We start from the raw sequence: 15200 nt of genomic DNA, 5'->3' as shown, positions 1-15200 counted from the left end.
GCTCAGAGGCCAAATCGCACAGAGACTGAGTGATGCAAAACTCTACAAACAGAAAGGCTTCAGTCAAGAAATCGCGAGTGAAAAGTACAGATCAAAAAGAAGAAATAACTTGAATTTTTCACAAAGCCAAAACACTTAAATCCAGTCCAGATCGAAAGGAAAAGGTAACTTACAACTTTCAGAAAGAAAAAACGCTGAAATCCGCGATAAAATTGCATCGGAGCACATTTTACAGTCTCATGTGCAGTCTCAAAACGTTTTGGTCGCGGATCGTTATGCGCATGCGCAGTAGACACAAAACCACACAGTAAAGGAAGGCCGATTTGCGCATGCGCAATTCATTCCTACGCATGACGTCACGAGCGTCATGACATCTGAGCATCCGGACCACGCCTACTTAAAAGGGAAATGCCCGAAAAGTGAAAACAAGATACTTAATGCGGTAAAACCAAACTTTCTTGCCTCAGAAGACAAAAAAACGCCTGAACTTAAACCAGCAGTTGAAAACAACTCACACAACACCCTGGAAAAAGCAGTCTGCACCACCCAAAGTGAAGAGAACAAAAAGAAATCCGAAACAAAAAAGATGATTTGGTTTTCGAAGATTACTACTCAGATATGGCTGAGTTATTCGGATATGCTGATCACAGCATCAGCGACACGGTCGCAAAGCTCAACACGAATCTACTCGTGGTAGATGAATCCAACCAAGATGATTTGGTTTTCGAAGAATACTACTCAGTCATGGCTGAGTTATTCGGATATGCTGATCACAGCATCAGCGACACGGTCGCAAAGCTCAACACGAATCTACTCGTGGTAGATGAATCCAACACCATGGTGCCATGGCAGATCGTCGATACACTGGATGACAGCAATACCCAAGAGAAGACGACGCCACACAGAGAGCACAGAAAGACTCCACAGAGAGAGCGATGACAGGCTCCACAGTGAGAGTGATGAAAGACTCCAAAAGGGAAGCAAGCAAACACTTTCTGGCGAACACTATGCATGAACAAGACCATGAAGGTCAACCTGCCGTATCTGAGCAACCGCAAGCAGACTATGAAAGTCTACCAAGCTCACATAAACAAGAAGAAGACAATGTACATACCCACTGCATGCCAAAACAGTGACAAGGTGATCACACTCGACATACAGGAGGTACAGGATCACAGCGAGACTGACAGTTCTCAGCTTGTCTGTACAGAAGTACAGAGTAGGGCCACCCAAGAGTCCAGAGAGACCACGCCAATAGAAACCATCCAGATTTTGACTCCAGAAGAGGAGCACCAAGAGTCCAGTGAGACCACATCAACAGAAACCATGCAGATTTTGACTCCAGAAGAGGAGCACCAAGAGTCCTGTGAGACCACATCAATAGAAACCATGCAGATTTTGACTCCAGAAGAGGAGCACCAAGAGTCCTGTGAGACCACATCAACAGAAACCATGAAGATTTTGACTCCAGAAGAGGAGCACCAAGAGTCCAGAGAGACCGCGTCAATTGTAATCATGAAGATTTTGACTCCGGAAGAGGAGCACCAAGAAAGCAAAGACGATGAATCAAATCCACCACAAATAACTGATGTCACCAGCATCAATGCAACATCAGATCATTCTCACCATTCTCGAGACGAAACGTTCAATGTAACAGATTCCACAAAGGATACTCGCACCAATAACTGTGACAATTACTCAAATTATCCACACGGGACACTCATTGAGCATAACAAGAAAAACAGAAGCCACAAGAAGCACAGCAGAAACGAGAACAACAACAGCAAGAACAAAAGCAACATGAAGCGCGACAAGAACAACAAAAATCGCAAGAAGCACTGCAGAAAGAACAACAGCACCAACAAAAACTACAAGCATAACGACAAAAACTACAAGAGGAACAACAAAACCAACAAGAAGCATAACAAAGACAGAAACGACAAAAACAGCAACAAGAACGGCAACGAAAACAACAGACAGGAACGACAGAAACAACAGCAATGAAACAACGACTTGTACAAAATGGTACAACTATGCACATGAAGGACAATGCCACAGCACACTGCAAAACAATGACAAGACTACAAACATGCCATGGGATGACAACGAATCGCACAAACTCACATCTGCTCCAGAACAAGCAAACACACCAGCTTTCAAGGCAGATGACATAATAAATCGATACCACAAGCACAGAAAAAAGTCCATGTCAGTCAATATCAGTAGTTCGACCATGCAAGCACCTCGGGATGACGCATTGGTTACTTAAAATAACAAGAACACCGACAACATTCACCACGTCAACAACAACAAAACAAAATAAAACTCAGTGAACAAATTCATCAAGTTTGGACTCATAAATGTTTTTATTAAGATTGGACTCATAAATATAAATTGGCTTTGTAAAATATGCAATAGCACCATCTCTTGTATAGATACACATACCGTAAGTAATCTAACTGTTTTGTACAATTTTCTTTAATGATGTACAGAAAATATGTAAAGAAAAAAGGGGGGATATGGTGATTGTAGACCTGACTAGATGCAATACAACTGAGCAAGCACTAGAGGGAGCACGGGAGAGCTATAAATACACAGAGACAGGAAGTGAGGACACACTTCACGGAAGGCAGAACTCGTAGCAGGACACAGACACACAGGCAGGCAGCATTTGAGGTAGCCGTAAGTTAAGCTCTGAAGAGAGAACAAATTCACAATAAAGCATTTTCTCCACCTTTGAGACTATGAGCTTTATTAAGACACGAGGAACAACACAGCTCCCAATATGGACTCTCACTTTGTGTCCACAATGGTGAATTGCACGATGTGACTTCGATTGTGCACCTATGCTTCTAGGTCACATACCCGTAGTGTTTCAATCGCATTCCCACTGTAAGCGATCAGCCATTTCAGTCGATTAAAACTGTTGTTTGAACTCTCAGGCGGTTCAAATCGGAGAAGCTAAGGAGAACGGCACTCACTCGTTCCCATGACAAGCTTGCAGTTGATTAATGTGGCACTCAGCATCATTGGAATTGGCCATCTGTCTTCAATTATATCATTATCACCATCTGTCAGATTACTGCTATCAGTTGTCGCACTGGTATGCAATTCCATCAATTTATTGGTTCCATCTATCTTTCGTGGAATTCTTTTTATTTTTTCAATCGTGTTATTAACGTAAGAATCATCTAACCTGAATACATCTTCCAAATCTAATTCATCTTCTACAGTGCTAGGTTTACTCACTGAATTATCCTGCTTTATGCTGTATGTGCCTTTTTCAGGTCTTTGTCGGTATTTCCTCAATGTTCTGCATTGTGAGGCAAAATGGTTTAATCTGCTGCACTTCGCACATTTTTTCCCCTCGACTGCTGGGCACTTTTTTCTTGGGTGGGTGTGGCCACAATGCATACATGTTATGATGCTCATGACATCATGTGCAAAATGGTCGACTTCCGGAACGCATTAATTCTTCTTTTTTTTTAAAAATAATTTTTATTCAAATTTTTGCATATCAACAACGAAAAGACAGAATTTTTTTTTTTACAAAGAACAGAAAGAACAGTCCCCCCCCCCCCCCCCCCCACGCATAGACAGCGGAAGAGATAAGCTAACACCCATCATTCCCCCAAAACATCTGCCCGTCCCTTCAATAGACAGGACAGAAACCCCCCCCCCACCCCGTGTATACACAGAAGAGGAAATGAATTATTGCCCGACATTGGCACAGAACAACTATGCCCGTCCCTTTAGTACAAAACAACAAAACATCCCCCTCCTCCCTCCCTCCCTTCCCCCCTTCCTCCTCCCCCCCTCCTCCTCCCCTCCTCCCCAGTTGCTGCTGCTGCTGGCCTGTTTCTATCGTTCTGCCAGGAAGACCAGGAATGGCTGCCACCTCCTGAAAAACCCCTGCACTGATCCCCTTAGGGCAAATTTCACCTTCTCTAGCTTGAGAAACCCTGCCATGTCGTTGACCCAGGCCTCCACGCTTGGGGGCCTCGCGTCCTTCCACTGAAGAAGAATCCTCCGCCGGGCTACCAGGGACGCAAAGGCCAGAACACCGGCCTCTTTAGCCTCCTGCACTCCCGGCTCCTCCGCAGCCCCAAATACTGCGAGCCTCCAGCCCGGATTGACCCTGGATCCTACCACCCTCGACAACGTCCCTGCCATGCCCTTCCAAAATTCCCCCAATGCTGGACATGCCCAGAACATATGGGCATGATTTGCTGGGCTCCCAGAGCACCTAATACACCTGTCCTCACTCCCAAAGAACCGGCTCATCCTTGTCCCGGTCATGTGAGCCCTGTGCAGCACCTTAAACAGTATGAGGTCAGGCTTCGCACAAGAAAAGGAGGAGTTCACCCTTCCCAGGGCGTCCGCCCACGTCCCCTCCTCAATCTCCTCACCCAGCTCCTCCTCCCATTTACCCTTCAACTCCTCAACCGAGGCCTCGTCCATCTCTTGCATCACTTGGAGAGCTTCCCCTCCCCAACCCACACCCCCGAGAGCACCCTGTCCTGGACCCCACGCGCCGGCAGCAGCGGGAACCCCGCCACCTGCCGCCTGACAAATGCCCTTACTTGCATGTACCGAAAGACGTTCCCCGGGGGGAGCCCAAACTTCCTCTCCAGCTCACCCAGGCTCGCAAATTTCCCATCTATAAACAAGTCCACCAACCTCCTGATACCTGCCCTGTGCCAACTCAGGAACCCGCCATCAATTCTCCCCGGAACAAACCAGTGGTTCCCCCGTATCGGGGATCCCATCGAGGCCCTCACCTCCTCCCTGTGACGCCTCCATTGCCCCCAAATTTTGAGGGTAGCCACCACCACCGGGCTCGTGGTATACCTCGTTGGAGGGAACGGCAGCGGCGCCGTCACCAGCGCTTCCAGGCTCGTGCCCACACAGGACGCCATCTCCATCCTCTTCCATGCTGCCCCCTCCCCCTCCATCACCCACGTACGCACCATCGCTGCATTGGCAGCCCAATAATACCCACAGAGGTTGGGCAGCACCAGCCCCCCCCCCCCCCCTATCCCTGCCCCGCTCCAAGAACACCCTCCTCACCCTCGGGTTCCCATGGGCCCACACAAACCCCGTAATGCTCCTGTTAACACGTCTGAAAAAGGCCTTCGGGATAAGGATAAGGAGGGGCTGGTTTAGCTCTCCAGGCTAAATCGCTGGCTTTTAAAGCAGACCAAGCAGGCCAGCAGCACGGTTCGATTCCCGTACCAGCCTCCCCGGACAGGCGCCGGAATGTGGCGACTAGGGGCTTTTCACAATAACTTCATTGAAGCCTACTCGTGACAATAAGCGATTTTCATTCAGGATGGGGAGGCACTGAAACAGGACCAGAAATCTCAGAAGCACCGTCATCTTGACTGACTGCGCCCTACCCGCCAGAGACAGCGGCAACATGTCCCACATCTTAAACTCCTCCTCCATTTGCTCCACCAGCCTTGTAAGATTAAGCTTATGCAGGGCCCCCCAGCTCCTGGCCACCTGCACCCCCAAGTACCTAACGCTCCTCTCTGCCCTTTTCAATGGGAGCCTACCAATCCCCCCCTCCTGGTCCCCCGGGCGTACCACAAACAGCTCGCTCTTCTCAAACTTGAGCTTGTACCCCGATAAGTCCCCAAATTCTCGGAGAATCCTCATCACCTCCGGCATTCCCCCCACCGGGTCCGCCACATACAACAATAGGTAATCCGCATAGAGCGACACTCGGTGCTCCTCTCCACCCCGCACCAGCCCCCTCCAGTTCATCGACTCCCTCAGCGCCATAGCCAGGGGTTCAATTGCCAGCGCAAAAAGTAGGGGGGACAAGGTTCACCCCTGCCTCGTCCCTCGGTTTAACCGAAAATACTCCGACCTCCTCCTATTCGTGGCCACGCTCGCCATCGGGTCCTCATATAACAGCCTCACCCAACTGACAAACCCCTCCCCAAACCCGAACCTTTCCAGCACCTCCCACAAGTACCCCCACTCAACCCTATCAAAGGTCTTCTCCGCGTCCAGTGCCACCACTATCTCTGCCTCCCCTTCTACCGCCGGCATCATTATAACATTCAAGAGCCTCCGTATGTTAGTGTTCAGCTGCCTCCCCCTCACAAACCCCGTTTGATCCTCGTTGATGCATTGATTCTTCAACTCCGCATGTGCGAAATGTCGGTCTTCTAAAGCACGCTTTTTTTTCCAAGAGCGCTTGCGCAAACTGGCCTTCCGGATCGTGCTGATTATTTAGCTGTGTTACAGCTTCACTGGTATTGTGACCTTTCGGGTCACATTTAAGGCTCGATATGTCGGAAGAGTTAAATTTAACGAGTTCTTTCGCTCGGCACTTATTAATAGATTCTTGTCACGTTATGTTTTTTTCTCTGAGCAGTTTTTTACGGAGCATTTAATTGATTTGAGGTTCACAATGCTGATTAAATTGTTCAATTACCACATTAAACTTTTTTTTATCATCGTTAGTGGAGAAAAGGGAAGGAATTATATAGCTTGTGGTCCAGCCATTGTTAGTAACAGCGCAGTTTTTTTGCTTATCATTGGCCACTTTAAGGGCTGAGGCAGATTGGTAAAGCTCAAAGTGTAGCTTGAAAGTTTTCCAATTAACATCAATATTACCAGAAGTCCGGAACAGTTTCAAAGTCTGCAGTTTCTCCATGAGGTCTCGATTTGGCTGGATGAGCAGATGCAACAGGCTTGCAGTGGAAGTTTGAGCACGTTTTTATTTTTCGAGAGAAAATAAATATTTTTTTTAGATTCTGACTAATTCTAGTTACAATACATAAGTAAGCACACCTGCTGCCACATGAGAACTCGGTGCCTTAATATTTCCACTCCTGGTAGCATGTGAGGTTCCTTCTGGAGTCCCACAAGATGGCTAAAAGCCGTAATGCTGACAAAGAACATCAAGTTGTGTATTTCAAACAAAGCTAGTTTATTTACACTACTTTAAATGATTTGTACATCTTACTAAGTAATAGCTAATAAAAGAACAGTATTAAATCTATGCTGCAGAAATCTATAATACCTCTCCAATACAACTAACATCCTATCTCAACCCTTCTTCAACACCTTCTCTCACACCTTCTCCCAGAACCCTAGGAGGCACAGTATATTTATATGACTACTCTATGGTGACTACTAGTGTTAAGACACATGAACATCATTTTGTTAACCCTTTACACTCCCTATGTTATACATATCATTACACCAACTTCTATGCACACCTCCAAACTGTAATGCTGCGCGCGAACATGAAGATGTTGGGACGAGCGGTCAATGTCTTCTCATGTGATTTTGGGTCAGGCACGCACCCGCTCAATCAATGTCAAATTCTGGCCCAAATGTTTGACATATTTTTATCCCATGCTGCTCTGGACGTTTGGTGTAAGTAAAAACTGTTGTGCAATAGCAGCTTAATACATGATTATATTTATCTATAACAGAAGTGGGTGTAAACAATTAAGCACATATGTAAGTTACTAATGTAACATCCAAAGTTATTTAGGAAATTTGTACCATGTTGTCATTTTCAATATCAATGCAATGGAACAAGGAATACATATCATTCTTAACTACAGGAAAAACTTACTTTGTCAAATAATGCTGAAGTTTCTTTGCGTTGAAGCAAGCAATATAATATTAGCATTACTCGATAAACATAATTGACATTTCAAAAATATAAATGGAGACAATTCAATCAGATAACATCCTTCCTTATAATTATACATTATCATGTTCATAAAAGGGCAACTGAACTACTCATTTCTGTTATTTCACAATACTTTTAATCATATTGCGAGATTAATAATAATAATCTTTATTGTCACAAGTAGGCTTACATTAACACTGTAATGGAGTTACTGTGAATATCCCCTAGTCACCGCACGACGGTGCCTGTTTAGGTACACTGAGGGAGAATTCAGAATGTCTAATTCACCTAACAAGCATGTTTTGTGGGAGGAAAGCGCAGCACCCGGAAGAAACCCACGCAGACACGGGGAGAACATGCAGACTCGCACAGACAGTGACCCAAGCCGGGAATCGAACCTTGGTCCCAAGCGCTGTGATACCTAAGGAGTGAGGGGGGAACGATTGGTGGTAGTGTTGCTCTGGGTGGAGGTAAAGGACATGGTGACAGATAAGGAGGCTGGAGGATGGTAGACAATGACAACTTTAAAGGATGTGTGGGGTGGGACAAGGTGAAGTGCTCAAAGGAAGGCAGCATACTAGAAGAGTACAAAGAAAACATCATCAGACTGGCAATCAGGATAGGCCAGAGGTTGGAAAATGTATATTTTGGGGGGATGTGGGCATTGCTGGCAAGGTCAGCGTTTATTTGGCACCACTAATTCCCCTCCTGTTAGCTAGGTTTGAGTAAGGTCTTGGAGTGAGCTGTAAATCTCATGGCTTAAAGACCAGAGTGCTTGTGATTAAATCAAACTGAGCTCTGACTAATTTCAACTTATTTTGCAGTTAGATTAAAGAATTGCTTTATTTTCTTCTGAAAGAAAATGGTTCACTTTAATGTGAACCATTTTTCATAAAAAGCTTATGATAGTTCAATATATTAATAATTAATTTTGATATATCTCGAATCCCAAAACGTTGTCTATAATATTCTTGCAGGTATTAATTAACATCAAAAGTAATCATAGAGGGGCAGCACTGTGGCACAGTGGTTAGCATTGCTGCCTCACGGCGCCGGGGTCCCAGGTTCGGTCCTGGCTCTGGGTCACTGTCCGTGGGGAGTTTGCACATTCTTCCGTGTTTGCGTGGGTTTTGCCCCCACAACCCAAAGATGTGCAGAGTAGGTCAATTGGCCACATTAAAGTGCCTCTTAATTGGAATAAATTAATTGGGTACTCTTCACGGCGCCGAGGTCCCAGGTTCGATCCCGGCTCTGGGTCACTGTCCGTGGGGAGTTAGCACATTCTCCCTGTGTTTGCGTGGGTTTCGCCCCCACAACCCAAAGATGTGCAGGGTAGGTCAATTGACCACACTAAATTGCCTCTTAATCGGAAAAATGAATTGGATACTCTAAATTTAAAAAAAGGTAATCATAGATTTTCCATATATTTATATTTTGTTACCACTCGTATGCTATTATTAAACAATTAGTGATTTTTGTACGTACATTCCAAGAATGCAGCAACATCTGCAGGGTCAATAATCTCTTTTCCAAAAACCTGTTAAAGAAAACAGAGGCTATGAAATAATAACAAAGAGATTACACAAAGATCTGATATAAAGCAATGTGGTGGAAACAAAACAAGAACCAAGTACAGTGGAAATCTGTAGGCATAGGGGAAAATTATATTTCTGAGCAAAAGCACATGATAATATAAACCTGTGTAGGACCAAACAAACCTCAGAAGAGGGTAATTTTGTCCCAACCCCGTTGAATTTGACTTAACGTTTTCCTGGTGATGTCGCACTCCCAGAGGCAGTCAGGAGCATATACAGCACTTGCAGGCTGAATGCAAAACCAGCCTACATTTTGTCTCCAGCTGCAGCTACTCAAACTTTAGCAATCCTCATGCTCAGAAATATCTCAATTTCAGCAGTCTCAGTTGATTCTTGAAATAGCTGTCTGATATTTATCTTTCCAGCATACACATTGAACGTATTGTCAACATGAAATTTGAAGCTTATGGTGGCACTGCCTCCAAACTTGGCCCAGATACTATTCTGAATATAGCTTCTGAACCAAATAGATCGTTGGTTGGATTCCATGGATTAAACCCGTAAGTCGACAAGTGATTCAGAGTCTTCGATCACAACCCAAATATACCAATTAAGTTTAAATTTTGGGTTTGACTTGTACGAGCTGCGCAGTGAATATGATCCAACCAAATAACGTGACCTCAGACTTAAAGAGAGAATGCGCAATGGGAATTGGAAGTTGTTGACAGGATCCACGCCGATTGATGAAGTCAAAAACTAAGACACAGAGCCTTTCCTTGTTGAGAGAATTTATTGACTTTGCTCAGTGTCAACATTTCTTACATCCACTCAGTTTCCCAGAAATCCCCTATTTATATAAGTTCGGATACAATCACCTGTTTCCCTTAACATGTAATAGAGATTAACAAACTTAACAATGTAATTGATTGGACATTGACAGAAATGTTCAGGATCAATGGTGGACATGAAATAACAATAACGGGAGTGGAAGGGGTATATTTTTCTCCTGCAATGGGATGAAACCTGTTGCTCCCACCAAGATGGTGTGATTGGAGTTACCAGAGGAGGTGAACAGCAGGAACCTGGGTCGCGATTCTCTGACTCCCATGCTGGGTGGGAGAATCGCGGGAGTGCCGGGCGATTCCCGCCACGCCGCCCTGGCACCCGCACGCGATTCTCCCTCCCCCCCAAAAACGGCATGCTGAGTTTTACGACAGGCCGCTTGGAGAATTGCCGCTCGCCGTTTCTAACGGTCAAGCGGCGATTCTCCTGCCCGGATGGGCTGAGCAGCCTGCCCAATCCGACCGGTTCACGCCGGCGCCAACCACACCTGGTCGCTGCTGGTGTGAACATCGCGCGAACGCTGCGTATGTGGCCTGTGGGGGGGGGGGGGGGGGGGGGGGGGCGGATCGAGCACCACGGGCGTGCTCAGGAGGGGTCTGGCCCGCGATCGGTGCCCACTGATCGGCAGGCCGGCATCTCTAAAAGACGCTCTCTTTTTCCTCCGCTGCCCCGCAAGATCAATCCTCCATGTCTTGCGGGGCGCCCGTGGGGAGGACGGCAACAGTGCATGCGCGGGTTGCCGTCGGCCAACCTACGCATGCGCGGGTGACATCATTTAAGCGCCGCCGGCCACGTCATTTAGGCGCCGCCGATTTGACGCGGGCGCCAAGGCCCTGCGCGTGAAATTGACGCGCCGCCGCTCCTAGCCCCCTGGGGGTGGGAGAATAGGGGGCGAGGAGCGGCCTTTCTCCGGTTTTCACTCCGGCATCGGCACTTAGTCTCCCGTTGGAAGAATCGCGCCCCTGGTGTTGGATGCAATGTAGAAAACAGTGAACTAAGACAGGAAAAGTGAGTACATTTGTTGATTCAGTTACATCCTGTGCTTTATGCACCCCATTTCCATCTCCCACTCTATCTAGCTAAGCATTCTCCATCAATTATGCATTAAACCAACTCAACCCAACTTCCAGTACCACCAAGCTTTTTATCACCTTTCTACTTAACCTCTCCATGCAGTCAAATTCTTATCTAATGTGATGCACCCTCACCAAATGCACTGCATCTATAGGATGAATACCTATAAGATCATAAGCCATAGGAGCAGAATTAGGCCACTTGGCCCATCGAGTCTGCTCCACCATTCAATCATCGCTGATGTTTTCTCATCCCCATTCTCCTGCCTTCTCCTCATAACCCCTGATCCCCTTATTAATCAAGAACCTATCTATCTCTGTCTTAAAGACACTCAGTGAATTGGCCTCCACAGCCTTCTGCAGCAAAGAGTTCCACAGATTCACCACCCTCTGGCTGAAGAAATTCCTCTTCATCTGTTTTAAAGGATCATCCCTTTAGTCTGAGATGGTGTGCTGTGGTTCTAGTTTTTCCTACAAATGGAAACATCCTCTCCACGTCCACTCTATCCATGCCTCGCAGTATCTTGGAAGTTTCAATAAGATCCCCTCCATTCAATACCTGAACTCCATTCACTCACAGGTCTGTTTAATTGCCCCTTGTAGAAGGCAAACCACAAGACAAAGTAGAGGCCTGGGAGAGCACCCCCACAAATAGCCCAGCTCACATATGCAGAGGAGATAAATAAATAAACACCCTGGAGATAAATGGCAGATCTGTGTTCCTCTCGGTTTGAAATGGAGAGGCAGAGAGTTCAAATACCAGGTAACAGAATTACAAATATCTCTGAAGCACATGCTGATGATTCAGCGATAACTAAATAATGAGAAGATTGAATATGGTGATTGTCAAGATTGTGATTTTGTCACAGCTATATCACATCTGTTTATGTTCTCTTCCAGGGTCTTCATGTATGCAAGAAGCATCACAGCACATTCATGAGAATCTCATTCCTTCTGAGTGTGCACCATCACAGAATGTACTGGCAGTATACACCTGCACAAATGTTCACTCTTTGATGGATCCAATTAGCCAGTTAGTTAGTGGTTGGTTCTTTACCTGGTGATTCACATCTCACAAGTGAGCACAAGCAGACCCTGGTGCTATGGAGAGTCTACATTCCTAGAAACAGTAAGTGCTTTCATTTCCTCTTTTCTATCTGCAAAAAGTACTTAGCATTGCCAAGTGTCCAGCAGCTGTCTCAGAACAAGGCTGTTTATAAACATTGCAGTTGGGATCAATGGAGAGTACTTCAGTTGCATTCAAGCCTGAAGGGAAAGATGAATAAACAAATCTCCTCCCTGCTGTGTTTAAACTATTAAGCTGTCAATCAAAGGCTAGTTAAAGGTACTGCACTGTGAAAGTGAATTAGTGCTAAACACTTCAAAGGACTTCAGATTTCAGAGCTTTTGTGGGCTTTCTAGGAAGGCTCAGACACTCAAAAAGAAGTGATTTTAAATGCATAGAGCTCAGGGAGTGAGGAAAAGGAAGTCTTCCTTGCTTGAATTTTCAATTAACTGTCTGATCTGCTCATCACCTGTCAGACAGAGCGGTTCAGAGTGAGAAGGCCACTTCGAGTTTGAACAGGTCAGACAAGAATCCTAATTTTGAACAGAGGGTTGCCTGAGATCACCATGCCAAGGGTGATCTTCAGGTTGCCCAGAATTGGAACGGGAAGTCCAGATATGGGACCGCCAGGTCATGCAATCAACAACTCATTAACCCCAGCCCGAACCCGCCCAATCCCCAGGATCCTTGGGCGACCTCTCTCTGCAGACTGGCAGCGGCGAGGGGCACATGAGCAATGGGCTAATCTTCTTGATTCCCCTCAGGGGATCCCCCCTCGTGTCAGGACTGTACTTTGTCAACACTTGCACAAAATTCCTCCCAATGGAGTTCCCGTAGGGGGGTTCGTAGCATAACAGGGGTGGGGGGAAATTTGGGCTTCTAACCCGTGAATCGCATTCAAATTAATGCATATGGGCTATTTGCACTTTCCTGCCGGGCGGGCGGGAAGCCTGCTATGGCCAGTGTGATGGGACCAGAGACCAGTCTGCTGCCTGACTTTGATTCCGTTTTTGGGCCAATGTGGGAATCGCCGCCTGCTTGGGATTCTTAGCAGTGGGGAACAGAGAATTGTAAATCAGCGCAATAACTTCACACATCAAACATTAAACCTTTCTTTGGACTGGACATAAATTCGGTATATGTTTGTGCTGATTTTCTTTTCCTGCATTATTTTTAAGGCAGTTCATTTGATAATAATAATAATCATCTTTATTATTGTCACAAGTCGGCTTACATTAACACTGCAATGAAGTTACTGTGAAAAGCTCCTCGTCGTCACATTACGGTGCCTGTTCGGGTACACAGAGGAAGAATTCAGAATGTCCAATTCACCTAACAAGCACGTTTTTCGGGAATTATGGGAGGAAATCGGAGCACCCGGAGGTACCCATGCAGACACGGGGAGAACGTGCAGACTCCGCACAGACTTAAAGGGATGACTTAATGAAAGATGATTACACAAGAATTTTATTTTCTCTGGCTCTCTTCGCCCAATTACATCCTAATACGTAACAAAATTAAACGCAATTTTAATGTCTTTCTTTGAACATAAATGTCACTATCTGTTATGTACATCAGAGTTTATAAAGCACATTGGTGCTATCTAGTGGCAGCAGGAAGGAACTGCATGGACATTGATTCAAATCTACTTTGAGGAAAAATACAGAACAAACGTCTTCTGTTTGCACATTGCTTGCCCAGGAAGATATTCTGAAGTTGGGGTCTGAAATTCCTGGTTTCGGAATGCAGGATAGTTCTTTGAAGAACAGGAATTTAGGACAGAATGCATTTCTGTAGGAATTCCACACTATTTACATTGTCCTTATGGTTTACTGTGGGAGGGACTGAATAGAAAAGAACAAATTAGCAGCATAGAAATAGCATTTTTTAGGAAGGTCAATCAGATGAAAATCTTTTCATTGTGTACTTTTAAAAAGCTCCTACACCCTGCAAAGCTCACCACCTTGGAGTGGCAGTGTCCCACATGGTCTGGGGGTGGGGAGGCTGGTTTCAGGGGCAGTTTTTGGCAGGCAGGGTCCACGAGCGACCGGCGCATATTGCACGGCACGGCCGCTACAGGCCATATGCGGCAACATAACCAGCCATTCTCCGGCTGTATCCGCAGGTAAAGCCGCGGGCGGAGGATCAGTGCGGGTACGGCACCAACTTTCTGGTCATGAGACCCGACAGATCCTGCGGACATAGCCGCAGGATCGGAGAATCCAACCACTTATATATTGATTTCTTCAGTTGAGAGATGCTTTTGCAATTTTTCTCCAATTATTGTGTTCCACAAAAGCCAATACATGATTCTGTTGTTATGTACAATTATTATGGGATGGGGAGGGGGGGGGAAGCTGGTGGAGTTAAGGCTTACCAGGTAATAATGACCCAAACACTGACAGCACGTCTTTTCAGGATCTTTTGGAGGAACTCTGCTTAAGTAGAGTATGATACATTGATGTATTAATAAGTATTGTGTGTGGTCTGCATGAAGGGCTGCAGATGTGCTTATAGATAACCAGTGTCCTGTCAATGCCTATGAGTGGCTACTTAAGAGTAGCCTCAGAGATTACTTGCAACATCAGCTAGGAAATAGCACAAACATGCATGTTAGATCTGTCATGATAGAGAGATATTATGAAATTGTGTCCAGAAAAGGGGATCCAAAATATAGCATGTAATTTAAGGGTGAAACAGACTGAAGGAAAATACTGTTAGCCCGAACTCAAAAGGGATACACCCACACCTGTCTGAGCCGCATGGTCCCATTCAGACTTAAACTCGTTAGGGAATGTGTAAGATGAGATCCATTGTCCTTCGGGACATTCCTGCATGACCAGCTATTATCCTATTAACAGAGTCTGATGACCTAATGCTCTGTCAATGGATGGTTAGGTGCATATGAATTGCATGGCCCTAGTCTTTTGTATAAATCGGAGTGGGCAATCAAGCAGCCCAAGTACAGTCTGTTCCAGTCTAGACATTCCAGAGGAGGACCTTTGTTTGAATGGCTGGGC

At 45.8% G+C, this 15200-nt stretch overlaps 1 protein-coding gene across 2 annotated transcripts in view; it reads right to left on the bottom strand.

Annotated features, from left to right (window-relative positions):
* Positions 1 to 15200, bottom strand: part of LOC119970281 (spermatogenesis-associated protein 6-like) — a 131212-nt gene that overhangs the window by 93634 nt on the left and 22378 nt on the right. For both annotated transcript variants that reach the window (XM_038804652.1, XM_038804651.1), the window contains exon 4: positions 9149 to 9200. In XM_038804652.1, the coding sequence (XP_038660580.1) occupies positions 9149 to 9200 (52 nt within the window). The remainder of the gene's footprint in view (positions 1 to 9148; positions 9201 to 15200) is intronic.

This window comes from Scyliorhinus canicula, chromosome 8 (assembly GCF_902713615.1).
Source record: "Scyliorhinus canicula chromosome 8, sScyCan1.1, whole genome shotgun sequence".
Taxonomy (NCBI): Eukaryota; Metazoa; Chordata; class Chondrichthyes; order Carcharhiniformes; family Scyliorhinidae; genus Scyliorhinus; species Scyliorhinus canicula.
The sequence above is the reverse complement of the archived record's forward strand: the minus strand, read 5'-3'. Positions and strand labels throughout refer to the sequence as shown.